Source organism: Pithys albifrons, chromosome 4 (genome assembly GCF_047495875.1).
Source record: "Pithys albifrons albifrons isolate INPA30051 chromosome 4, PitAlb_v1, whole genome shotgun sequence".
NCBI classification, from domain to species: domain Eukaryota; kingdom Metazoa; phylum Chordata; class Aves; order Passeriformes; family Thamnophilidae; genus Pithys; species Pithys albifrons.
Window position 1 is genome coordinate 762,751 of NC_092461.1, and position 25,432 is coordinate 788,182.

The window sequence follows — 25,432 nt, forward strand, 5'->3', positions numbered from 1 at the left end:
ACTCTTTAAAGGGAAAATAATCTCAGCCGTGCGAGCTGCCCGGGAGGCGAGGCGAGACGAGGCGAGGCTCTCTGCCTGCCGTCGGTGAGGAGAAGCGAACCCGCAGCGCTGCCCGTCCCGTCCCGTCCCGTCCCGCCCCGTCCCGTCCCGGGAGCCGCCGAGCCCGGCCGTGCCCCGGGGGCACTGGGGGCACAGCAATGACGACAACAGCAGGCCAGTGTTAGGGTTCAGTTCCAGCTGATTTTATTTCCTTCCCGAAGAAAAAACAAACGAACAAAAAAAACCAAAATAAAAATAAAAAAAAAACAAATTAAAAAAGAGAGGTTATTTACAGAAGGTATATCAACAATCTGACAGGCAGTGAACTTGACATGGTTAGCTGGCATGATTTTTTTTTTCCTTTCCCCACCTTGCACTGTGGGTGATCCTTAGACTGAAAAAAAAAATCTACACAGCATATTGCACAGGATGGATGACCAAAAAAAGAACAAAAAAGAACAAAAAAGTTAAATCCTTAACGGAACCACCTCATTAGGCAGACGTCCTAGTGCCTGTCATGTTATATTAACATACATAAACACACAATCTTCTTTTTTGCTTATTATAATACAGACTTAAATGTACAAAGATGTTTTCACTTTCTTCATCTTAAACACAACAGCTATAAACCTGAATACATATGCTATCATCATGCCATAAGAGACTAAAACAATTATATTTAGCGACAAATAGAAAGGATTAAATAGTCAAATACAAGAATGAAAATGCAGTACATAGTGTCGCGAACTCAAACCGGCATTTCGATAGATCCAGTGGTTTAAACGGCACGTTTTTGCTTAGAAAAAAAGTGCAAAAGATGTGGTTTACAAGTTAAAGGTACAGGATCCCTTCTGGGTAAATGCACCAGTTGCGTTGCTTCGTCCGGGGCCGGGTGGGTCCCCGAGAGGGTGGCGGGTCCCCGAGAGGGTGGCACACAGTGCCCACCCCTCCCTGTGCCCCAGGGATGCTGTCCCTTTAAGATGCCTGCAGATTGGAGTGTAAACATGGACAAAGTAGGGGCTGATTGTGGGTGTGAGTGTGAGCGAGCGTGAGCACACGCGTGTGAGAGACTAACCAGCGGCCCTGTTGTTAAAATCAGGAAATCCAAACAGCGATTTACACCGATTTACACCCCCTTTATATATTTTTTACAAAAATACACTGAGAAAATAATCAAACGTTTTCATCTCTCTTCTCTTTTTGTTTTTAAAAGTGTCAAAAGTCTACATTTAAATATAAAAAATTAAAAGTTAAAACTCTAGCCCTTCAGTGAAGGAGACATAAAAATGGTGTGGGTAACAACGAGAACTACCAAAAAAGGACAAAGAAATACAAGTCAAAAATGTTTGGCCAGTATAAATACGTCCACTTATAAAATGGCATCCGATTACATTTACAAGGAAAAAAAACAATACGAGGATGGAGCATCGGTGAGAAAAAACAGTCTTTTCATTTACAGCTATAAGGAACGAACACATACATACTCTGAGAAAAAATTTGGTCCTGAATTTCATTTTTCAAAAGTCCAGCACAGATTTGAGTTGCGTTTGAATCCTTTAAAGAGTTAAGAATGAAAAAAAGCTGGTGATATTTTTGTAGGAATCAAACATAGCGCCATCTATCTGCTTTTATATTATCCTAACACTAGTTTGTTTTTCCAACTGTTCAACAGTCTTACAGAAATCTTGAAAAGATAGACAGTATAACATGCTATATTAAACCCCACCAGTGAAATAATCCAACACCATCACGATTCTGAGTAAGAAGAAAAAAAACTACTTTTTTTTTTGTATTTTCAGGTTTGTTTTTCTTTTTTTTTTTTTTTTTTGCAAAAGCCATCGCCCTCCGTTTCCCCTGTACCACATCGTTACAGAAACTGTTCCCGTTCGGTCTCCGTTTCAGAAGAAGTTTTCAGTGTTCTTGAAGCTTCAGCCTTATTTTTCTCTCTACATCAAACATGAGGTGACTGAGAAAGAAAAGCGCTGCCGCCACCTCATCCGTACGTGCAAATCCGTTTCAGTTTATTATTATTTTCCCCCCACCGTATTTCCAAGACAGGTCTCAGCTGTAAGTCTGGCTCTTCTCCGCTTAACCAGGATCTCAGTCCAGCTCCATCCGTCTCCTCCTCCTCCTCCTCCTCCTCCCAGCATCGCCGCCTCCTCTCAGCGCAGAAAAAAACCGGGACAGGATTTCTCCCCCCAGACGTGAACCTTGCATGGCTTTGGGTGGATTTTTTTTCTTTTCTTTCCTTTTTTTTTTGTTTCCCCAAGCAGTTCTGATCGCTCTTTCACAGGAAAGGGCGAACGCTCGAGACATCCAGTGTGCGCTCAGCACAAACGCGTCGCTCCCCCTCCTCTTTATTCGTAGAAAGTGGGCAATAACAAAGAACCCAGAGGTGTGTGTGGTTCCCCCCTCCCTCCTCCTTTCACCGTCTCTCTTTTCAGGAAATAAAAAAGCAACAAGGCAGCGTTTCGCTCCCCGCAGTCTGTAAAAAAGCACCGTGAGGCTCCTCTCTCGGGGGTGTGTGCGGGTCCGTCCGCAGCAAAGGGACCGCCGGCCCTTCCTCTCGGCACGGAGGGGGCGATCCCGCTCCGCCGCCCCTTCCCCGAGCACAAGGAGCAGTCTCTCAACAGCCCCTTCGCGGGAACAAACAAACGAAAACGAAAACAACCACGAACACCAAAGAAACCGGAGAAAGCCACAGAAGCGGCCGGCGGGGCGGGCGAGTCCTGGCGACGGCCACGCGCCCGGTGGCTCCTGCAGCGGGGCCCGGCTCTCGGCTCAGTAAGTGAAGACCAGGTTGGAAATGCTGGACTCCAGCCAGTCCCCCGAGATCATCTCACTTACCTCGGGCGTGCAGTAGTCCGGGAACTCAAAGTGCGAGCCCGAGCCGGGCTCGAAGTTAAAATCCAGGTCCCGGTCGAGCACCGAGGAGCTGAAGCTGCCCAGGGACATGCTCTCAAAGCCGGGGCTGGGGTTCAGGTCCAAGAGGTCATCCTCAAACTCGTCGTCCGACGAAGAAGAGCCGGAGGAGGAAGAGGAGGAGGAGTGGGAGGACGCGGAGGAGGAATGCGCCGTCGAGGGGGCCGGCGAGGAGGCGCGCAGGCTGGTGTAGCTGCGGTGATCCGAGGGCGAGCCGGAGCCGGAGGGCGAGGGGCAGGCGACGCCTCCGCAGTCCCCGTCGGGCCGGCCCGCGCCGCCGCCCCCCTCCTCGTAGAGGCTCAGGGGGTCTCCGGCCTCGGCGGAGCTGCTCAGCGTAGGGCTGCCGGGCACGGCGCCGCCGGGGGAGGCGGAGGCGGCCGCTGCCTGCCCGCTCCCGAAGATGTACACCCGCTTCAGCTTCTTCTCGGCCAGCGGCTTGCCGGGCCCCGAGGGCGCGCCCGCCGCCCCGCGCGGCTTGTAGAGCGCCTGGTGCTCGGGCGGCAGCAGCGCGGCCGACGGCTCCCCGGGGAACGGGCCGGCCTTGCCGCCCGCAGCCTTGCCGTGGGGTTTGCCGGCCGCGGCCGCGCCGCCGCCCGCGGGGGAGGGCTTGGAGCCGCCGCCGCCGCCCTTCTTCGGGGCGGGCTTGGCCGCGGCCGCGGGGCCGCCGGGACCGCCGCCCGCGCTGCCCCCGCCGGCGCCGCCCCCGCCGCCCTTGTCCGCCTTGTCGCCGGGCTTGGTCGCGCTGTTGCCCGACTTCACCTTCTTCCTGGGCCGGTACTTGTAGTCAGGGTAGTCCGCCATGTGCTTGAGACGCAGCCGCTCCGCCTCCCGGATGAAGGGGATCTTGTCGCTGTCCTTGAGCAGCTTCCAGCGCTTGCCCAGGCGCTTGGAGATCTCGGCGTTGTGCATGTCGGGGGACTGCTCCATGATCTTTCGCCGCTCGATCTGCGACCACACCATGAAAGCGTTCATGGGCCGCTTTATGTGCCCGCTGGGCGTCTTGCACCAGCTCGGATCGTCCGCCTTGCCCCCGGTGGAGGCGGTGGAGCCCGGCGTGGGGGACGAGGCGATGCCCAGCTCGATGCCGGCCCCGGAGTCGGAGGTCTCGCCGGCCAGCAGCGCCTCCGTGTTCTCCGCCGTGTTGGTCTGCTGCACCATCGCGGCGGCGGCGGCGGGGGGCTCGCCGGGGCTCAGCGCCGCTCCGGCGCGGGGCAGGGCGCGCAACTTCTCACAGCGACACCGCGGCGGCGCAGCCCCCCGCGGCCGCGCCCCCGCCGCCCGCACCACTTGTACTTCCACACCGGCGCCTCGTCCCCGGCGGCGCGGTCCTCTGCCCCTCGGGGCGGCAGCGGCGGCGGGGCCCCCCGCGGGCAGGCAAGAGTTTCTGCAAAAGCAGCGCCGCGAGCCGCCCGTCCAAGTTTGCTTGTTTTTTTCTCGAGGTGTTTTGGGCTTTTTTGTTTGTTTTTGGTTTTGGGTGTTTTTTTGGAGGGGGGGTGTCGATCTGCTTTTTTTCCTCAGCACATCGAGTCTCTCCCCTCCCCGAGGCGGCTGGTCCAGTTCACAAGCGCGTTCCGCCTGCCCGCGGCGTCTCAGGAGCGCGGCGCGGCCGCGGCCGGCAGTCTCTCAGCGCTGGGCACGGCCAGCGTGCTCCGCTCCGCCGCGGGGAGGGGCAGCGGCGCCCCCGACGCCCCGAAAATCCCGGCTCCAGGACAGGACGCGTGGTGGCGGCGGCCAGGAGTTTGTGCAGGTTGGACTTGGCAGTTGGCGAGGCACCGGGCGAAAAGGAAAGCCCTCAGGACAAAGAAATAAAAAAATAGTAATAATTAAAAAAATAATAATGAAAAAATAATAATTTAAAAAATCGACGTAAAAAAGGGAAAATAAAAAAAGCGCTCGTGCATGAACGAGTGTGTACGTCCCCGGCAGGAAGCGCGGCGAGCCGGGCGCCCAGTCCCGTCCTCCTCCGACGGTGCTGCTGCTGCTGGTGATGGTTCTGTCTCTGCTCCGCGCCCGCGGAGCCGCCGCCGCCGCCCCCCGCGCTGCCCGCCCGCCCTCGGGGCGCCGCCCGCGCCCCCCGCACCGCACGCCGCGCTCCGCCGGCCGAGCCGAGAGCGGCCCCGCGCCCGCCCCGCGCCGCTTTATCCGCGCCGGGCCCGCGCCCGCGGCCAATGGCGCGCTGTATCCAACGCCCCGCGCTCGCCAAGCCCCGCCCGCACGCCGCGATTGGCGGCGGGGCAGACGCGGGGCCGGGTCCCGCGTGCAATGGGAAGCGCCCGCGCTGACCTCATCCCCGGCGGCGGGGCGAACTTCGGCGGAGGGGCAGCGGAGGGGCAGCCCCGCGCCCGCCCCGCACGTGCCCGCGCCCCTCCCGGCCCCCCGCGCCCTGGGGTGGGGGGGAAATAATCAGGAAATCGGCAAAAAAAATCAGCATAATGCAAAAAAGAAAAAGAACAACGGGAAAACGGGCGAGAAGGGGAGTCGCGCGGCGCCGCCCCCGCGCGCGGTGTGTGCGGAGCGGAGCGCGGACACCTGCCCGCACAAAGGGCGCTCCTGCCGCCCCGCAGGCAGCGCTGCCCGCGGGGGCCGAGCGGAGGGATGGAGGGATGCCCGTCCCCACGCCCACACACCGAGTGTCACGGAGGGGTCGCCACCCCTCGGGAAGCGCGGCCGTCACGCCCCCTCCGCTCCGCCGCCGCGCTGGAGCGGCGCTGGGACCGCACGGGCGGTGGCACCGCCCGGGCACGGCGCTGATTCCGCGCTGCCACCCATCCCAAATTCCCCGCGCGGCGGGAGCAGGAGGTGTTGCCCGTATCGCTGTTGCCCCTATCGCTGTTGCCCCTATCGCTGTTTTACCCCCCGCCCCGCTCCCCCGCGCCTCTCTCCCCGCAGCTCCCGCACGCTGCGGCCCCGCCGTGATGCCCAAGCCTGGGCAGAGGCTGCGGCTCGGAGGGTCCGGGCGGGGGGGAAAGCGATGCCCGGCCGGCAGGCAGGTACCAGCCTCCGGGGCGGGGGTGCTGCCGTGCCCTCCCAATCCTCCCCGCCCCCGTCCCTTCGGGGTCGTTCCTGGGGCTTTTCAGGGATTGCTGGTCTGTCCCACGTGCCCCTCGCTCTGCCCTGCCGAGCTCAGTGGTGAAGAAAAGCAGGATAGCAGCGTTGGGTGCTGGGCATCACCCCTGAGGGCCTGGGGCTCCACCCCCGCCCCTTCCCATCCAGGGACGGGGCACAGTAACACCACATGGGCAGTGTTATTCCCCAAAGATTCCTCACATCGTTCACCAGGCCAGAGACCAACAGCTGTGAAAATTTTTGTTCCACACAACACCAGTCAAAAACACTTTCTAAATCAAAAGCAAAATAATGGTTGGAAACAGCTAAAATGCCCAAGACAGAGGTCTTGAAATAAGTTGCACATTTTTGAAAGAAAATTTATAGTAGGATCCTTTAGCAGAATTTCCAGCTGGCTGCAGAACAGGCTTTGAATGTTACAATCTCACACTGGACTCAAAGTACACTGTTGTGAAGTGCTGAGAAAAATCCTGAATTCCCAATACCTCCCTGGATAGGTTACCTACATTACTGAGACTGTTTACAAAAATACTAATTAATTATTGGTTTGCTTGCAAAAATAATGCATTGGTTCCTCATGCAGCCTCTGGTTAGCATTGGATAAAATTCTGCTTTCCACTAGGCTGACAACATCCAGTGACATCAGTGGAGTTTCTCACCTTTACACTTTGTAAGCAGTAAATCACACCATGTTTTCCCCCCACAGCCCCAAAGCTGAGATCAAACCTGTTCTACCCTTTGCCATCACCATCTACAGAAATGGAGGTTTGGTGTCAGGAATAAACACAGTGGCTTTTGCCTACACTCTTGGTATTCATGTGCAGCAGTGTGAAAAACTGGGACTGGGAGCAGTCAGGAGCTTCTGGCTGCTCCACCTCCAGCACAGTATCCAGCAGGATTTCAACCCCCAACTGTCGTATTTTGCATATAAATATCAATTTGTTTAAATGTTCACATGTTTCTAGACAGGAGTTAAAGCAGAACAAATAAAAGCTAAACTGATAGGCTGACAGAGAAAAAAAAAAGCTTTAGAGCAGCTTTTCACCTGGTTGTGTTATGCTCTGCAAGGTCTTGACCTCCACGAATAAAATTTTTCTCCAGGTGAGGACTTCAGTCTTTTCTTGATGAAAGCAGCCACATCAGTTTAATCTTGGTTGGAGAAGTGTGTCTGCAGGATGGTCAGAAAAGGATTAGTTCCTGAAAGAAAACTTTACAAAAGTGCAATTTAGAGCTGCTTAATAAAGCAAATGTAAGAACAAGATGTGAAACTCTATAAAAGCATTTTACTACAATTTCTTAGCTGTTTCCTCAAAGTTAATTGCTTCCACCCCTAATCCTCCAGTGCTGGACTGAAAGTACCTTCCAGCTTCCCACATTTTTAAGCCTAGATATAAAGCGAGAACATTCAGCTTCCGTCTAAAAATGATGTTCTAAGAGCACTGGCCAGGCTTGGGTTTTACAACTTAAAAGGTCTTGAACCCCGTTGTGTTTCCTGCGGGCTGGACGGGGCCGGGATGCGGCGCGGGACGCGAGGTGGCAGCGCTGAGCCTCTGCTGCCAGCCGTGGGAAAACGCGGAGCTGGCGAAACCGCCAGCATGTCCGAGCTATTTATGTATTTATTTATCTATCCCTACGGTCTGGCCGAGCAGTGCGAGGCTGAAATTCGGTAGGTGTGCATCACAGAGGGCAGTGCCCACGCTGGCACCCGTACGTGGCCGGAACAGCGTGCGGTTGATGCCAACCCCCGCTGCGGGGTTTAGGGGCACAAGCACTGATAAAACACCGTTCTCACGCACGGGGACCTGCGGTTTGCCGTGCACATGGAGCAAGAGCTTGTTCAGGCACAACGCTCTGCACAAATCTGCTGCCACAGGCACTGATCCCAGCATTCCCATCCCTGGAAGTGTTCAAGACAAGGTCGGATGGAGCCCTGAGCAACACGATCTAGTGGGTGGCACCTCTGCTTATGGCAGAGGGGTTGGAACCAGATGATGTTTAAGGTTCCTTCCGACCCCAAACACTCCGTGATTCCACGACCGATTCCAGGTTTTATGTGTGAATCAGCTCGCGGTCCCCACCGGTTAAAATGTCTTAAGGGCTCGCAGATTTAGCACAGCAGCAGATTTTTTCCCCTCCCCTTCTGTTTTAAACTGAGGATTTCCAGCGCTCAGGGTTCTTTAATTGCAGCCCTTGCAGCTGCTCTTTTCCCCACCCCCAGCCCTGTAGGTTGTGGGAAATGCTTTGCAGGCTGCTCGGGCTGAGCTCTGGGGAGCTGAGCTTCCCTCCCCTGAGCCTGTTCCTGCGTGCCCCTGCCTTGGCACGGCGAGAAGCACCCGCACTGCCCCAGCCGCTTTGTGCCCGCAGCCACGGGGAACGGGCGAGCTCAGCCCTGCGCTGGGTGTGCGGTTCATTAACACGCCCCTTGATTAGCGGAGCAGACGCCCCGTCCGCGCAGGGGATGCGCGGGCACCGAGGGCCCCGTATCACCGTGATGGTACCCACAGGATGGGGAAAGGTGGCATCTTATTTCTCTTTAAAAGAACCCTGGATTATTTCTGAGTATTTTCCTGTCCGCGACCGAAATTCACCTCCGGAACACTTTTTGTGCCGCATTTCAAATGAGTGTATTGGGGTGGTTTTAACCTCCTTGAACTGCGGGTGCCAAGGCCAGAGAGCTCAGCCGTGCTGCTACAGAACCCACCACCTCTCTGCTGCCTGCTTTGATCCACAGAAAATAAAGTAGATGAGACAGTTGCCATTGAAGGGGGAAGAAAAGCCACGGCCTTTAAAATAACATGATGATAACAGACACTCATGATCAAAGAAGAGCGTGCTTAAGGATCAGAGATGTAAAGTGAGACATGAAAGTGGGCCCTCCTTCTCCGTGCTGTTTGTGAGAAGAAAACTCCATTGTGCCATTGCATCACTCCCATTCACAGCATACCTTTATTTAACGTGATTCATAAATGCTTTGAACTCTCTCCGATGGCTTTGTGGAGAAGGACTTTTATTACTGGGAAGTGTTTTATGGAGGATATTGTTTACTTAGGAGTGAAAAATCTGTTGCCCAAAGTTCTATGGAATTGTTTCCTTTCAAACTGTATAGTCACTTGGATTTTACCTGAATACAAGTCTGCACATGGACACCCAGTGCTCCTGTTATGAGAATGCCAAGATACTTCTCATTCATTTAATACAATAAGTAGGTAAGAAGCCATTTGCATATACACATTTATATTAATTCAGATATTTATCACTTATATGGAAATGTCTGGTTTGGGAAGGCAGAAACATCTCTCCAGTAATTTTTAATAAGAAAATATGGTAATACCCTCTGTTCTTTATCCATTTGGTTGACTTTTTAAGTTTAAACTTCTTCTCTAAGAACAACACAAGTTCAAAAAGGTCTGTTAAAAATAATAATGAAAAAAGAAACTTGGAAAACACATTGTTTGCATTTACTTAAAAGGCGAATTGCAGCCCCTATTCAATCCTGTAAGATTTAGTAAACTTTTTTTGGTTTTTAACAGCTTGATATAGGCAAAGCCTTCAGTTCATTTTAAAAGCCTCTTTGGCGAGCCTTTTCTGCCAAGTGAAAAGCAGCACAGCCACAGGGTTGGAGAGGAATTACCGGTCTGCTGCATATGGAGCAGGGCATTGCATATGCACGAGCTGCAGCTGCGGGCAGGGGAGCCGAGAGCAGAGCCAGGGGAGCAGGGGCTCGGGGTGCTGCACCACCCTCTGCCAGCCCCGAGCCCCTCTCCCTGCAGGGGGGAGGGAAGAGTGTCCCACTTCCTTGGACCTTTTCCTTGTCCCACTTGCTTGGACCACTGCACTTTTTTCACAGACTCCCAGACTATTCTGAGTTGGGAGGGACCCACAGGGCTCATCGAGTCCAACTCAAGTCAGTGGCCCACACAGGGGATTGAACCCCTGACCTTGGCATTAGTACAGCCAAGTTTTAACCAACTGAGCTGATCTCTTTTGAACGTGTTCCTCTCCTCTGCCCCTGAGTCTTCCTCCCAGACATCTGTGCTGTCCTTCCTGCTCTCTCTCACCTTCCTCTGCCTTCTCCTCCCACCTTATCAGCACCAGCCCCGTAACGTTCAGCTCATCTTTTCCTGCCGTCTCTGACAGAGCAAACAGCTGCCAACGACAGTTCAGCACAAACCCACACAGCCCCCCAATGTCTCTGCCCACTTCCACAACAGCCTGGTGGCACCCAGACTTCAGCATCATTGATAAGACAGAGCTGCCAAACCACCGTGCCTTGAATGACATTTGGGGTGTTTTTAAACATCTTTAAGTGGGATGTTACAAGGTATTAAATTAAGTATACAAATGTCTTCTTGTATTGAGCAAAACGTTGATTACACTTAGTACTCCTGGAAAGGAGGCACAAGACAATCCCTGAGCACACAGAAAAAGAGGTGCTTTTAGAATTTAAGTCACAGCATTTCTAACTTGGTTTTACAAGAGTGATAAACTTGGTTGTAACAATGCCAAGGTCATGGGTTCAATCCCCTGTGTGGGCCACTGACTTAAGAGTTGGACTCGATGAGCCCTGTGGGTCCCTCCCAACTCAGAACAGTCTGGGAGTCTGTGATATATTCAAGTGAGGGATATAGAGTTTTTTGAGAGATATATTCAAGATAATTAAAGAAAAGAAAAGTACCTTGCATGCAATTCAGTTGTGAAAACTGTCCTTTTTTTCTTTTGCAGACTCTGGGTTATTAACAGGTGCTTATCCACAGGATCCAGCTCCAAGGAAAGAAAATTCCTTTGGCAACCTGCAGGCAGTTGGGCTTCTCCAAAATGGTTCTGGCAGAGGTGGACAAAGAGTGGTCTATCATTTTCTGATATTTCAGCCTTTGACAGTGTTTAGTAATTTTTTATCACGAAATTGCCCTTGTACTGAAATATTCATTCCCTTTATCCAGTCCCATAGTCTTAAGACATTAAGGGATTAATTCCTGTCAAACTTAATTTTTCTGATTTGGTGTTTCTGATGCACAGATCAAAAAAGCTGCAGCAGGTTCAAGTGGGAAGAGGCAAAATACATTTAAATCTAAAATTAATGAGAGAAAAAATCATTTTTCTTTTGTGCTCAGGACAAATAGGAGTCTGGCTTTCATCCTGGTTTCCTTCCACATAATTGTTCTTAGTGGTGGTGTGAAAACTAGTAGGTAGATTGTATTTTTTTATCTTTTTCAAATAGATTGCTCAGATGACACCACTCTGTTCTTGCCAGGATCTGTTCTATAATCTCTGGTACCTACTTTGCTTATGCTGCTTGTGCAGAATAACTTACTGGCTTGACAGTAAACATCAATATTTATTTCAAAAATAACTACTTTTCTCTAAGAATTTGAACAGAATGTCAGAAGAATGGTGGAGTTCTACACCACCTTATGTGATCCTGATCTAATGTCATGCTCCAGAAGGGCATGTGTGAGTAATCTCAACATGCAGGTGTGCTCCAGTGAGGCAGGATGTCTGAATTTGCATTGCCCCATAGAGTCTAAGTTTTGATTAATTTCTATCAGAAATAAATTGCCTGTATGGAACCTCAGGAAGCTGTAACATTACACACAGTCTCACAGAGCAAGAACGGGCATTTTCTATGTATTATTCCAAAACTGGAATCATGAGGTCCTGTGTTTCCAGCAGTAACACAAATCTGGTGTCTTACCTAAGCATCAGAAGTTAATTAGAAAAAAATCCTTGAACTCTTGAATTTTGCTTTATAAAATTACCTCTATATTTAATATTGTATGAGTATGTCAGTGTATAGTAATTTTGTGGATTACAGTAGTTGAAAAATGTGAAAAATATTGCACTCCTGCTAATCAAAGCCTTTCCATAAAACAATTACCTGCTAAAGAGCCCTTAGACTGGTTTTTTGGGACTGCTTTTAAAATGTGAGGTGTAGATGTTTTTGACAGGTCAGAAAATGTCACTTTATTCAGGAAAGACTATGCACCTCCAAATAGTCTGTTCTTACTCTCATTTCATTCAAATTAAAATAACCCAAAATCATTATTTTATTGCCTGACTGGGATGACTTTCACAAATGACTAATCTGCTCAGAACTATTAATAAATTACACAATTAGATACAAAATCAGATGCTTTAAAATGGCCTTACAAGCCCAGTATGTCCCACATAATAGAAAGTCAGCATTTGGACCAACACTGCTCAGACTCCACCCTGTCTGCACCAGGAGCCTGAGACTCTTCTCAGGGATGCTCTGGGCACTCCTGGGGTCTGGTGCCCATGGCAGGAGGTTCTGTGGGGACAGGGTAGATGAAGTCCCCAGGACACAAACCTGCACCTTGTGTATCCCGAGGTTAAAGAACACACCCCTGAGGTGTGTGACTGTCAGGGAGCAGCTCTGAGCCACCAGAGTGTTGCCAACACGAGCACAAACACTGTCATGAAGACTCTGTGAAGGACCTTCTCTGCCTGGATGTGTAAAAGGGAGAAAAAAATCACTGTCAGAAACAAAGAGTGAGAACAGTGGGGAACCCCCCCCAGTATTAGACCACAAAGCTAGAGAAGACAGAGGTATATCAAGTTCCTGTAGCAAGAGGCACTGGAGACACTTGCTTTTTAGGATAGATACACCCCCAGACTGTGGTGTGGTGTGAAAATCCCTGAGCTGGCTGCAAATGAAACATCTCAGGCAGCAGACACAACAGCAGCTTTCAGCTTCTCATCCCAGCAGCAACGACTCAAGGGTGGCTCCAGTTCCCTGAGGTATTTGCACAGCAGCAGGGGATGGGCTGTGGGGCAGGAATGTTCCCCCTGGCCCCTGGCCCCTCCTCTGCTCCCTGGTCCATCCTGGGGAAGGCTCCACCAGCCAAGCACCAGCAGCTCTGCAGCTCCTTTGCATAAGTTCACCAGCCCACTTGTGCCTTGAACTTTCTGTTTCCCTGCTCTCAGTCTCTAATTTAACTTCTGCACTAATTATTTTTTAGTCACATAAAGGAAATTTAGACTGCATTCACCCAGTGCATAGCTCACATCCCATCCAGTCTTGCAAAACTTTACCTATGGATGCTCTATTGATTTCATCTTCAGATTCACATGGAGATAAATTGGCCACCTACTGATAAAGACAAAAATCATCCATCACTTAACCATTCTCAAGTCATCTATTTTTGTTTTCCTATTTTCTTATTCTAGAAATAAATTACCATCTTTACTGCTATAAATGGAAGAAGTTCTGCTGTTCTTACATAGATAAATGCTGATGTAATTTATAATCCTATGTGCTTCCTATCTATATTGAGGTTTCAAAATGCACACTGCTGTACATCCTGGTGTTACACAGCACTGGAGCAGCTTCTCAGAAAAGCTCCCCATGTAATGCCCACATGGCTGCACTCTGAGGGAGCAGCAGTGGGGGCTGAGAGCTCTCTGGGTTGGTAACAGCTTTCTAAGCAAATCCAGCCGTGTCAGGATATCTGACACCCACCATCTCACAGCCAGGGCAGGACTTCAACTCACACATTTGACTGTACACATATTTTTTCCCCCCTGCAATTGTTTTTCTCTTGGAACACGCTATATTAAGCAGACACTGACAGGAGCAGTGGAATCTGCTGTTTAATGAGGGCTGTAATATTCATGCTGACTGCTGTGATATGCCATTACTTAAATGAGAGACTTGTGTGGCTGATACTGTCATATGAAACAAAGACAAATTATAGCACAGGTACATTTTAAACATTATGGTTGAGCAGTTTTTTAAGGTTTGGTTAATACAGGATAGCATAATATCTAGCAGGAGCAAAAAAATTAACCCCCTGTATTCAGAGTGCTCCTTATTTATCCTTCTGGCTTTCAGTTCTTTGCATTGACTTGGTCTGGTTGCTCCTTGGCAGCCCTGCCCAGGGCCAGGGATCCTTCAGGACACCACTCAGGGAGCATTTTCCCAGCTAAAGCAGAACACTCTGCTGCTTTGGGCTGTGTTAGCCCCGTGTCCTGCACCCAGGAGCCAGTCCCAGGCAGCTCATGGCACTGCAGAGGGGCAGGGGCTTGCCAGGGGTTCCCAGCTGGTGCTCTCCTTGGGCCAAGATGGTTTCCTGCCCCACAAGGCACTCAGCTGCCCTCCCTGAGAGATGTCACCCCAGCAGTGATGTGGGGAGGGCAGGGCAGCTCTGGACAGGGTGGCTGCTGCTTTTTTGGGAGGGTTACAGATGTTTTGCATCCCTTGGTTTGTGCCCAGCCCCTCACTGCCCTGCAGAGCCCCCCTGTGCCTCCCAGAGTGTTCATACCTGCTCAGTGCAGGCAGGGCAGTGTCTGAACACACACCTGGTTTGTGCCCAGCCCCTCACTGCCCTGCAGAGCCCCCCTGTGCCTCCCAGAGTGTTCATACCTGCTCAGAGCAGACAGGGCAGTGTCTGAACACACACCTGGTTTGTGCCCAGCCCCTCACTGCCCTGCAGAGCCCCCCTGTGCCTCCCAGAGTGCTGGTTCCTGCTCAGAGCAGGCAGGGCAGTGTCTGAACACACACCTGGTTTGTGCCCAGCCCCTCACTGCCCTGCAGAGCCATCCTGTGCTTCCCAGAGTGTTCATACCTGCTCAGAGCAGGCAGGGCAGTGTCTGAACACACACTTGGTTTGTGCCCAGCCCCTCACTGCCCTGCAGAGCCCCCCTGTGCTTCCCAGAGTGCTGGTTCCTGCTCAGAGCAGGCAGGGCAGTGTCTGAACACACACCTGGTTTGTGCCCAGCCCCTCACTGCCCTGCAGAGCCCCCCTGTGCCTCCCAGAGTGTTCATACCTGCTCAGAGCAGGCAGGGCAGTGTCTGAACACACACCTGGTTTGTGCCCAGCCCCTCACTGCCCTGCAGAGCCCCCCTGTGCTTCCCAGAGTGTTCATACCTGCTCAAAGCAGGCAGGGCAGTGTCTGAACACACACTTGGTTTGTGCCCAGCCCCTCACTGCCCTGCAGAGCCCCCCTGTGCTTCCCAGAGTGCTGGTTCCTGCTCAGAGCAGGCAGGGCAGTGTCTGAACACACACCTGGTTTGTGCCCAGCCCCTCACTGCCCTGCAGAGCCCCCCTGTGCCTCCCAGAGTGCTGGTTCCTGCTCAGAGCAGGCAGGGCAGTGTCTGAACACACACTTGGTTTGTGCCCAGCCCCTCACTGCCCTGCAGAGCCCCCCTGTGCTTCCCAGAGTGCTGGTTCCTGCTCAGAGCAGGCAGGGCAGTGTCTGAACACACACACCTGGTTTGTGCCCAGCCCCTCACTGCTCTGCAGAGCCCCCCTGTGCTTCCCAGAGTGTTCATACCTGCTCAGAGCAGGCAGGGCAGTGTCTGAACACACACACCTGGTTTGTGCCCAGCCCCTCACTGCCCTGCAGAGCCCCCCTGTGCCTCCCAGAGTGCTGATACATGCTCAGGGGCAGGCAGGGCAGTGTCTGAACACACACATCCAGTGAGCCTCCCCTTCCTATGGGGTTCCTCTAGCAAAACAGTAAGGGATAACCATCATCATCTGTTACTCAGGAGCTGTTGGTGACTTCCTCAAGGGGAAAAAGTGCCTGCTACAGCTGTTGGGAAGTCAACCTACACTGTGTTTTTATTCAAAACCATAGGAAGCCTTGCAAGGCCTCTGCAGTCCCAAAGGCAATTTCCCCACAGGCTGCTTTGCCTTTTTCCATCTCAAACAAACACTTTTAGGTGACTTGTTCTGTCCACCCTGGTGAGATACAGAATCATTTATTTGACTTGCTCCTTCTCTCTTCTAAAGCAGGAAAACAACGGGGCAAACTTTGCACAAACTAGAAAAACAAATCAGCTCCATCCAAGTTTTTCCTTATTATTTCCTCCATTATTTACCAAAGGCAAAAGCCCCCCAACAACAGTTCCTGTGCATTTATCTCAGTGTCTGGCAGCAAGCATGTGATTCTTATGGTAAGCAGCAATTTCCAGATGGCCAGGTGCATGATAATCTTATCATGCATTTGTTTTATTCACAGCTGCAACAGTTGGTGGCAGTTAATAGGTTACCAACCATGAAGTGTATTTATTTCCTTTTATCCTGCTCGGGGCTACCAAAGTGATTTGTAAACTGTCCCAGTTGTTGAATTTACATTTCATTTTGTGTGTGTGGCTTTTTTGTTATTTAGTTATTACCACTTAGGAAGAGAATGATAATGTCTTTCAGGGAAACCACTCTGTGTTCATTGTATCCAGTCCTTTTTCTAGGGATTTAAAAACTTTGTAAGGAAGTAGTTGGGCTCTCTGGGTTTCCAATCTGCAGGAAAACACAAGTTTTTTGTCAAGTATAAGCCAAATATTTTTTAAAGACTGATCTATCATTGATGAGGGCTCAATTTTACCTTTAGTTCCATCAAGTCATGTGGTGGATTCACAGTCTTTCCAAATATTCCAACACAATCTGTGTAAGCTGAATTTTAAATATTGGTCATAAAAACAAGCATTAAATTATCTCCTTAGCTCTGTGGCTCACACTGTGGACATCAGCATGTGTAGGTACATGTACAGCAGTGCATCAACCAAACAAACCCCATAACCTCCAAAGCTTTTGATATTCTGGTACAAAATTAAAGATCCTGCTCAAAATAAATGTGTGTGGTCCTCAGTAATGAGCCTTTTCCAGTTTCTGTGCTGTATGACAGTCTTGGTTGTGTCTTTTTTTGTTGTTTTTCTTTGTTTTCAGTTACACCAAGACCATTCTGTATTAGACAAAGAGTGATAAGGTCAGTAATTCCTTGACAGCTTACATGTTCATATATATTTTGTTTACATTTATCTTCAATTCTGCTTCCCAGCAAAAGGACTTTTAATGGTACAGGGCACAGCTATTCACACACGTGTGTAAGTCAGGTGGTCTGGAAAGTAATAAAGTTGCACATGTAAATGAGTTCATAAAAAAAGGACAAGAGAGAAAAGAATTCAGATTTTGGTACTGATGATGGTTTTAAAATGCATGACCAGCAGTGTCTTATTATTGGCATAAAGCACAATATAAATGCAGAGTAATTGGAAAGAGTTAAATGTATGAATTTAATGGGCCTGAAGAAATAATTGCAGGCAACAATTTCCCTATTCAAATTAGCCCCTTTCTCTGCACATATTGTTTGGGGTGGATTGGAAGTCCCTCTGACTTTTTATACTGATACAGATTTTCCCTTTCTAACACATTTTTATTGCTTTGATACTTCATCCTAGCACTATATTTGCACATATAAAACTGAAAATAAGAGAGAGACCTAAAAAAGCTTCTAATAAGAAGTTCTTTATAGACTGAGGGTCTCAGATTAAGGTTTTTAAGCACTTTGTAATTTGATATAAATTATGATTGGCTGCATGCCAAGATTTTGCATCAATGCCCTTTTTCCTCCTCTGGCCTGTCTTGAAGGCTCTGCTGTTCATCCTCCTACTTGTTTCTCATCACATCACTGTAGATGGGAAGACTTTTCCAGGTAAGGCTGAAATCTTCCCAGATATATCTACAACAGCTCCTCTGTCACTGGAGTTGGAGGCAGAAGGATCCAGACTGAGCATTGTAAAAACCTCTGAATTTGCAGCCAGGCAAGTAAGACCATAATAGCAATTTTTAAGCTTTCAGCTCAAGGGGCTTTAGTCGTGGCAAGGTGAAGTTACTGCCTTACCTGATCTACTTGTCCAGGCTGTTCTCAGGTTTCAGAGGTTGGGTTTTTGAACAGCTGAGTGCTTTGCTTGCTCTCACTTGCTGCTTCCAGAAGAAGCTTTCAGTAGCCATGTGTGAGTGACAATAATGGTTTTTAGAGGGCCATTTTTTCACTGTGCATGTGTGTAGTGAGGCCACAGTAACCCAGTGATGCCCACCTGACCCTTCTGGATGGCTCTGCCCTGGGCTCTCTGAACAAGGCACCTTTTGCAGCCTTTCACCCTCTCAGATTCATTAAAAAGGGGGGAAATGGGTTTAGTCCTGCTGATTTTCCTGCCAGTCTGAAAGGCTGGAGAAAACCCCCACTTTTTGTACTTATTTACTTAAAATATACACTTTTAGTATATATTTTTAATAGATAAGAAAATAGATTTTCCCTTCTCCAATAGCATGACACTCCTCCTGGTGTTGCAGGAGCCTCCCCTGGTCAGGAAGGGCACAAGGGCACAAGGGCAATGCTGTGGCCTCAGGCTGGATCTGCTTCCTTGGAATGCCACGAGCATTGCCCAGCCACAGACCCAGAGCTGGTGACCATCAGTCACTCTGGAGGAGGAACAAGCAGCTCCTAATCCTCCAAAACACTGAATATCAGACCTTGAACAGCAAACACACACGTGCACTTGGCTATTTGAGAAATTCAGACCTTGGCCACATTCTGGCAGATTTTTCCAGGGAGGCAGTTCCTGGGGCTCTCAGATTTCCAGGCTGTGCTTCCACAAAGCAGCTTCTCAGCAGAGCTGCCTGTAAAATGTGGTGGTGCCCCTAATGTGGCCATGCTCTCCTTTGGTCACAGTATCAGAAAGGATTTAAACCAGAGCTCCTCATGAAATGCCAGCCTGAGCACCACGTGAGCCAAGGAACAGCTCACCCTCAGCAGTGTTAAGTATTGCAACAATAACATTAACAGTATGTCACAGTAGGAAAACAGTTGTTCATTCCTGAGCATTGGAATGACTTCATTTTATGCTGATTAATTTCATGATACCTTTCACAAGCATCAGTATCATAATTTTGTATGTATTATTACCCATTTCATCACATGGTAAATATAAACAACTTTGTCTATACTGTCATAGACACACAGCGTGTTTCAAACCTTGATTTTGGGTCTGTAATTCAACACATTCAATGGCTTAACCTTATTCCCAAATTAATAACAACCATAGGGCAACTCACCGACCCCAAACTTGCTCACAGCCCATGGAGCCAAGAAGATCAAGCTGGAAAACAAACCAACCCCATTCCACCTTCTACCATTCAAAGCCTTGTGTGAGCCCCCCTGGCCCAGAGGGGGCTGTGCCAGCCTGGGCAGCACTGGGGCTGCAGAGGGGACTGTCCTGGGGGAATCAGCCCATGGGCAGCAGGAACAACACCCTGAGGTGCATGAACAATAACATGGAGAAACATGAATTAACTTTCAGGAAGATGGTTAGCAGAGATCAGAGAAACCTCCACGAAGAAAAGTGTTTCAGGACAGATTTTAAGCATGTGCTTGAACTGAGGCTCCTGTTACTTTTGAAGCCATTGAATCCACTTTTTAAACTACTCCAGAAAGGAACAAGGAGATAAATTTGAGGAGAATGTTAATTGCATCTAATAGCTCAACTAGAAGAACTGGTTGAACTTCACATGCTGATTTTTTTTTAAATCATTCATTAAATTGTTGTTTAGCTTAGCAGCACTTTATAGTTTCAGATAAGATCAGAGATGCACTGCTTTTTGTGTTGTGTCAAAGACATACAGAAACATGATTCCCATCCTCAGACTGCAGAGCAAAGGAAATACTGCACAGTCCTGGTCCTCTTAAGTCAATGGGAAAACAGAACTACTGTTATTCTTTTTAAGTTTCAAACCACAATGGTACATTTTTATTTCCTCTGAAAGAGATTAAAATTCTGTTTTCATTTTGAACCAACTATGTTTGATTTGCAGACAGAAGGAGAAACAAGCCATTTTCAGGGGCTTCATTAAACTACAGAATCATTAAACAGAACAAAACTGAAAATGTAAAGCAAAGGAGTCCATAACCTGTGAAACACTTTCCCATGGCTGGTGAAGGAGCTGTGGATTTAAGGGCATTTAAATTTAAGGGCACTGCTTGCTGTGTACTTAATATCATTGTGTTGCAGTTCCTCTGAGTGGGAACAGTGTCCTGTTCCTGGACAGCAGAAGCTGATGAAAAGCAAAGCCTGAGAAACTGGGTAAGGCTGGGTGGTATTCCCACAGCTCCAGGCTCCAGACCCAGCAATCTGCTGGTTGTACATGGATGGGGTGAGTCCCCCTGCCTGATTTGTGTCTTAGTGTGAAATGGAAACGTGGTTTGGCCCTGCAGAAAAGGTGGAAAGTGCCCAGGTGAGGGATGAGACAGAGGTCCTTGGGTGTCTGGTCTTTACCTGCAGCCTCTATCCAGAGTTCCAGGCATGTGCACGTGTGTGACCCCTGACCTGTGCATGGATGGGCCTGTCCCAAAGCCACACACACGTGGGGAAGAGGGTAGAGGGTCTTCCACATGTTCCCTACAGGTGTGTTTGCACAAGAGAAGTGCTTATTCCTTCATACAATTGAAATTCCTTGAAGCAATTTAAAAACTTAATGGTAGTGGTTGCCTTCAGCAGCTACACCAAACCCCACTTTAATCACCTAATTAATTCTGAGTAGTAATACTTTATTCTACAGGTAACTTCACAGCTTCAGAAGAGCTGTATGTGGTATAAAAGCAGTACACAAGTGCAAGTCTTCTTAGAGTCCAACAGTAAACCAAGTAACAATCTGCATGGAACATGCTTTCCATTAAGCAAGGGAGGGGATTGATGATTTGGTTAATTCTGCCTAAGTGGCTGCATTGCCACAGCTCCACAGATCCCAGCAGACCAAGCAGGAGACCTGCACTGCACTGTGATTTATTGCCTGCTTATTCTAGAGTGTCACAAAGGTTATTTGCAGAGAAAGCTTGCTAAGGCTCATTTAAAATCTGGGGTTCAGTTTTAGGCAAGCTCAGCTGACATGCAGGGGACAGGAGCCCTGGATGGATGGATGGATGGATGGATGGATGGATGGATGGATTGGGCAGGAGGCTTTGCCTGCAGCCAGGCTGGGCTCTCAGCACATTTTCTTTTGCCCCTTTGTTTGGCCTTTTCCTTGGAGGGGATGTGATGAGCTCCCTGCTACCTCCCAGCTCGGGGCTGCTCTGGGTGCTCTGAAGGGCAGGGTGTTCAGAGCTGAACTCTGCACTGCATGCACACAGCAGAACTGCAGGCTGGGACCTGCCAAAGCCCTGCACCTGGAGGGGTGGGACACAGAGCTGAGCTCCTGCCTCTCTAGGAAGGAGAGGTCAGACAGAGTCACAGCTGTGCCTCAAAAGGGAGTGTGAGATGGCAAGTGGCCATCAGAGTAGTGCTGAGAGGGAGGAAAAAGGAAGAAACATGCCAGTTAAAATGAGAAAAAATGCATTATTTTTAAGTGCTTATTGAATATTTGAATGAGTGAAATAAAAATAAATCTGTGAATTGATTATTTAATTATGTTACACCATACCACATAATATTATCTAAATATTCCTACATGTCTTTCTCTTTTGATTTTACACAAAAGCCCAAGTACTGATATTCTTTTGGGTATTGGATACAACATGAAGCAGTTTGGTATCCCAGAGGATACTGAGGACAGCAGAGGAGCAGAGGGCAGAACCCCAGGGGCTGCTTCACTGGCATGGGCTGGGTTTATGACTGACCTTAAAGAGGATGGGCAGAGAGTCCATGTCTGTGGCTCCACCCTGAGGGACAAAACTCATTTGGGTTTTTTCAGCCCAAGTTCTCTGTCTCCTCCAGACTTCCACTGACTAGGAACACTCCACTGCCATTTCAGGAACCTGCTTCCTTAATTTTGAAACTCAGTGCAAAGCATGAAGAAAATTAAGTCAATACCCCTGTTTCTTCCCATTTTTAAATGAGTGAAAATAGAAGGCTGGAAGGACTCTGAGGAAAACCACTGGGAACAGCCATGAGCTGTGACCACCCAGTAGTGGGAAGGGGGGTGGTGAGTGTGGGGAAGCTGTTTGAAATCTGGAACTGATTGCATTCATTTTAGCACTTCCCCACATGTTTGTTTCTATTTGCAATTTTTAATTCCAATTTTTATTTTTAGCTGAGTGTATTTTAATAGTTTAAATGAACAAATTGATTTATTTTGCAGTTGCAAGCCATAGTGATTATTTTAACAGCATCTATCAGGAGCACGACAATTTTAAATAAAATCATTAGATACCAAGCACCAAAAAATACACAATAAACCCTGATGGCAGCTTGGGGTTCTGGATATAGGTGTGAATGTTTTTTATTAGGGGATTAGGTTCCTGAATGTTTGCAGAGAATTTCAGGTTTCTGGGTGGGCTGGGGCAGATGGATGGCTCTATCTGCAGCCTGCTGCATTTGGCCAACATGTTCAGTGCACTCACTCAGTTTTATCCTTTTATAGAGGTTCCCCTACTTTGTGCCATATTTTTCACTTTTCATTTCTCTCCAGGATTGTTTCCTCATTCATCCCTGGCATTACTGCACAGTCTTTCTCAGCAAACAGAAACACCAAGTGAAGCACAAACAAAAGCTGAAAAAACAGAGGTCCCAATGGGTAATCTCATAGATTATTCCATGATTAATTATCCCAGATTTATCAAATGCCTCATCCAAATAAGGTCAATCTCCTCAGGACACGCAACCAGCCCTTTGCACAGGCCTTGGTTTCTATCACAGAAGTTTAAACCAGATTCCATTAACAATGAAAAAGGTAAAGTTGCTCCATTCTGAGCTGTCCCCTCAACCTGTCAGGGGATCATCAGTGCCTGACACCAAAGGTGTGTCACCCACAACAAGATGTCCCTTCTGTCACTGCTGTCACCTCGTGCTCCCCACCCTCGTGCAGAGATGCTCTGGCACTTGGGATCAGAGCTCCACTTACTGCCAGTGGTTTGAGCACATCACCATTTTGTGCTGGTTCCCACACAGAATTCTCTGCATTTTAATCACTTGAATGAAAAAAGGTTATTCCCAGCAGAAAGCAGCACTGAGACACATGAACCTGCACCTGGCTGAGGATCATCTTTTAACAGGTTATCAGCATCAAGTCCCAGAGAGAGACTCACAAACCCACCGAATTTCCCTGATTTCACATCTCAGTCTGTAAACATGCAAGTCCACATGTTTGCAGTTCCTGTTCACTCCACAGCCCTTTCCCTCTCCCCATAAGGCTGCAGTGACTTGCCCACAGCCCCTTGCTCTGATTCAGCTGTTTCAGCAGGAAGGGTTTGAGGAAGCAGCATTGGGAAATGCACAGAATTCTCTTTCACTTCCATGCCAGGAGTTGTATTTTTAATTAGCCCCTGTTAGAGCTCTGAGGGCAGCTTGAAAAAGTTTAATTCTGTGTCTCAAACTTGAGTCCCACTTGGTAAGGCCATTTTTAAAGTGTATTTAGGAACTAGTTCTGAAAGCTTTTTCTGGTTTTTAGAAAAGCCAGTTCCTGGGCAGATTCTGTGGAAGGAAAGTTGGAGTTTTGGAGTTTCTTTTCTCCCAGTAGGCTTGACTTGCCTGAAGCTCATTGAGGACAGAGGGAACAGGAGATGGTGGTCAATGTGCTACTCCACTGAAATCTAAAGAGAAGATCTTATACAGTTTGTGCACGTTGTTTTAAATGCCTGAAGGCTCCAGGCTGGCACATTGGGAAGGAATAAAAAAAGGCTCAACTAATATTGGACAGGAAAACCCTGCAGATTAATGAATTCCCAGTTACTTGCTTACACAATAGCATAATTCAAAACAAAGCAACCAGATTTACTTAAATCTGACAAGTGAAAATAAAAAAAACCCTGAAAAGGTCCATTTGAAGTAAATATTATTTGGTTAAAAAGCAGCATTTAATGATATGCACTGAATAAACTTTATAACCAAGAGAGGAAACATAGAAAAAGTGCAGAACATAAAATGGCATCATTAATTTGCAGTGATGCCCTAAGATTTTAAAATAACATCAGCTGAATGGACACAGAATGCACATGTTTAGGAAGGGGGAATAAAACATCCAAGAGACCAGTGAAGCATTTTGAGTTTGTAATTTAACATCAAATGTGGGATATATTTGATGATGCCTTAAAAATTCAGCTCTCACCCAGCATCCTGTCAGCAGAGCCTGAGCAATCTTGCATCCCCTAAATGTAGTTGGCCCTTCAGCTTTCAGTTTAATATTTAAGCTGTTTCTAATTGTGTTCAGCTAAAACTTGGCATCCACTTTATGGGCTTGGATGAATTTTCATTGCAGGAAAAAAAAATAAAGAGGAGAAAAGAGACAAAGTTTAAATCTGTTCTGTTCCCAAAGTTCTTAAGTGGAAAAGGAAGGTAAAAGTTTCAATGTCTTCTCCCAAATTTGTCCAAGCATGATTTCTTCCCCTAAACATCATGTGATATAACTCAGTGTAACACAGGACACACACATGGATACATGGCCAAGGACTAATCAAAACACTCAACTTTGAACCTTCTGCAACAGTCGTCAAGAAAACCAAATTAGGAACTTGCTGGTGGGGGAGATGTGTGTGTTAATGACTAGAAAAGGAGCTCTGCACACATGGCAGGAAATTGCAAGAGCCTTCACCAACACCAGAAAACTAAAGAGAACAGTCAGCCTTGGAAACAAACCCTGATGGGGCTTCGAGAGAGCTCCTGAGCTGTTCCTGGTGTGTCCCACCCTGCATTTCACACATCCCTGTGTGTCCCTCGTCCCTTCCTCAGCAAAGGCAGCAAGATGAGCTTCAGCCTGCAGGGCTTTGGGGCAATACAATGCCTCTGCCTATCCCCAGAGTGACAGGAGGATTATGGGGAAAAAGGGTGGCTGAAACTTCAGTGATAGTGATGGGTACAGCTGGAGGTGTGGTGGGGAGAGGAGGGGAGTGCTCCCTCCTGCCCTCTCCTCTCCCACGGCTGGAATGGTCAGTGGGAACATCTCCAGACCAGCCTTCACTGGGGACTTGAAAGACCCAGCTGGAGGAACAGCCATGGAGAGGAGCTCAGCACAAAAGGAGCCTCCATTTGCACAGTCAAGACAACACTGGCCACTCAGCAAATCCTTTAAGGCAGGAAAACTGGCATCCTTGGCTCCAGGAGTCTGCACAGACCTCATGCTTCTTCCCATGGCTTCTACTGGGGATCCCAGAACACCAAATGAAAAGATAGCCTTGGATATGGAGCACACGGGGCTGAGGGGGCACAGCCTGTGATGGAGGGGTTTGGTGGGTGGTTTAAGGGGCAGGGGGAGGAGAGCACAGGCATTTCCCCACTCACATCTGTGCTGCCTCTGCTGATTGCAGGAACTGCGGCCTTGGGGGCATTTAATAAAAAATGATTAAGGAAGAGACAGGCCTGTGGCTGTATTACTCATCCATTAACTGTCTGCACATGAGATCAGACATCCCTGCCCCTGGAGCAACACAGCAAGGGGCTGCAGCCTTTGCATGGGTGCTTTGCCCAAGAGAATTGCACCTTAAAGCCACAGCACAGCTTTTACCATTGGTTTGGGCTTTGGTGCACGCTGCTGTCTCATTCCAGAATTCTGTATTATGGCCACTGTAATGCTTATGCCTGAGCACAGATATCACAGGAGAAACCAGCCTGGTGAATGCTGCTTGCTCCTTGCTTGGCTGCTGCTAAACTTCAGGCTAAGGCTTTGTGAGTGCTTCACAA

General features: G+C 48.7%; 1 protein-coding gene across 1 annotated transcript; it reads right to left on the reverse strand.

Annotated features, from left to right (window-relative positions):
- Positions 1 to 220: 220 nt before the first annotated feature.
- SOX4 (SRY-box transcription factor 4) lies at positions 221 to 5,054 on the reverse strand. Its single transcript, XM_071553171.1, has one exon. It carries the CDS (start codon positions 4,117 to 4,119, stop codon positions 2,821 to 2,823), a length of 1,299 nt encoding a protein of 432 aa, XP_071409272.1. The 5' UTR covers positions 4,120 to 5,054; the 3' UTR covers positions 221 to 2,820.
- Between the last annotated feature and the right edge of the window lie 20,378 nt (positions 5,055 to 25,432).

Coding starts and splice junctions, on each gene's coding strand:
- SOX4 (XM_071553171.1), bottom strand. CDS start 4,119: ATGGTGCAGCAGACCAACACGGCGGAGAACACGGAGGCGCTGCTGGCC.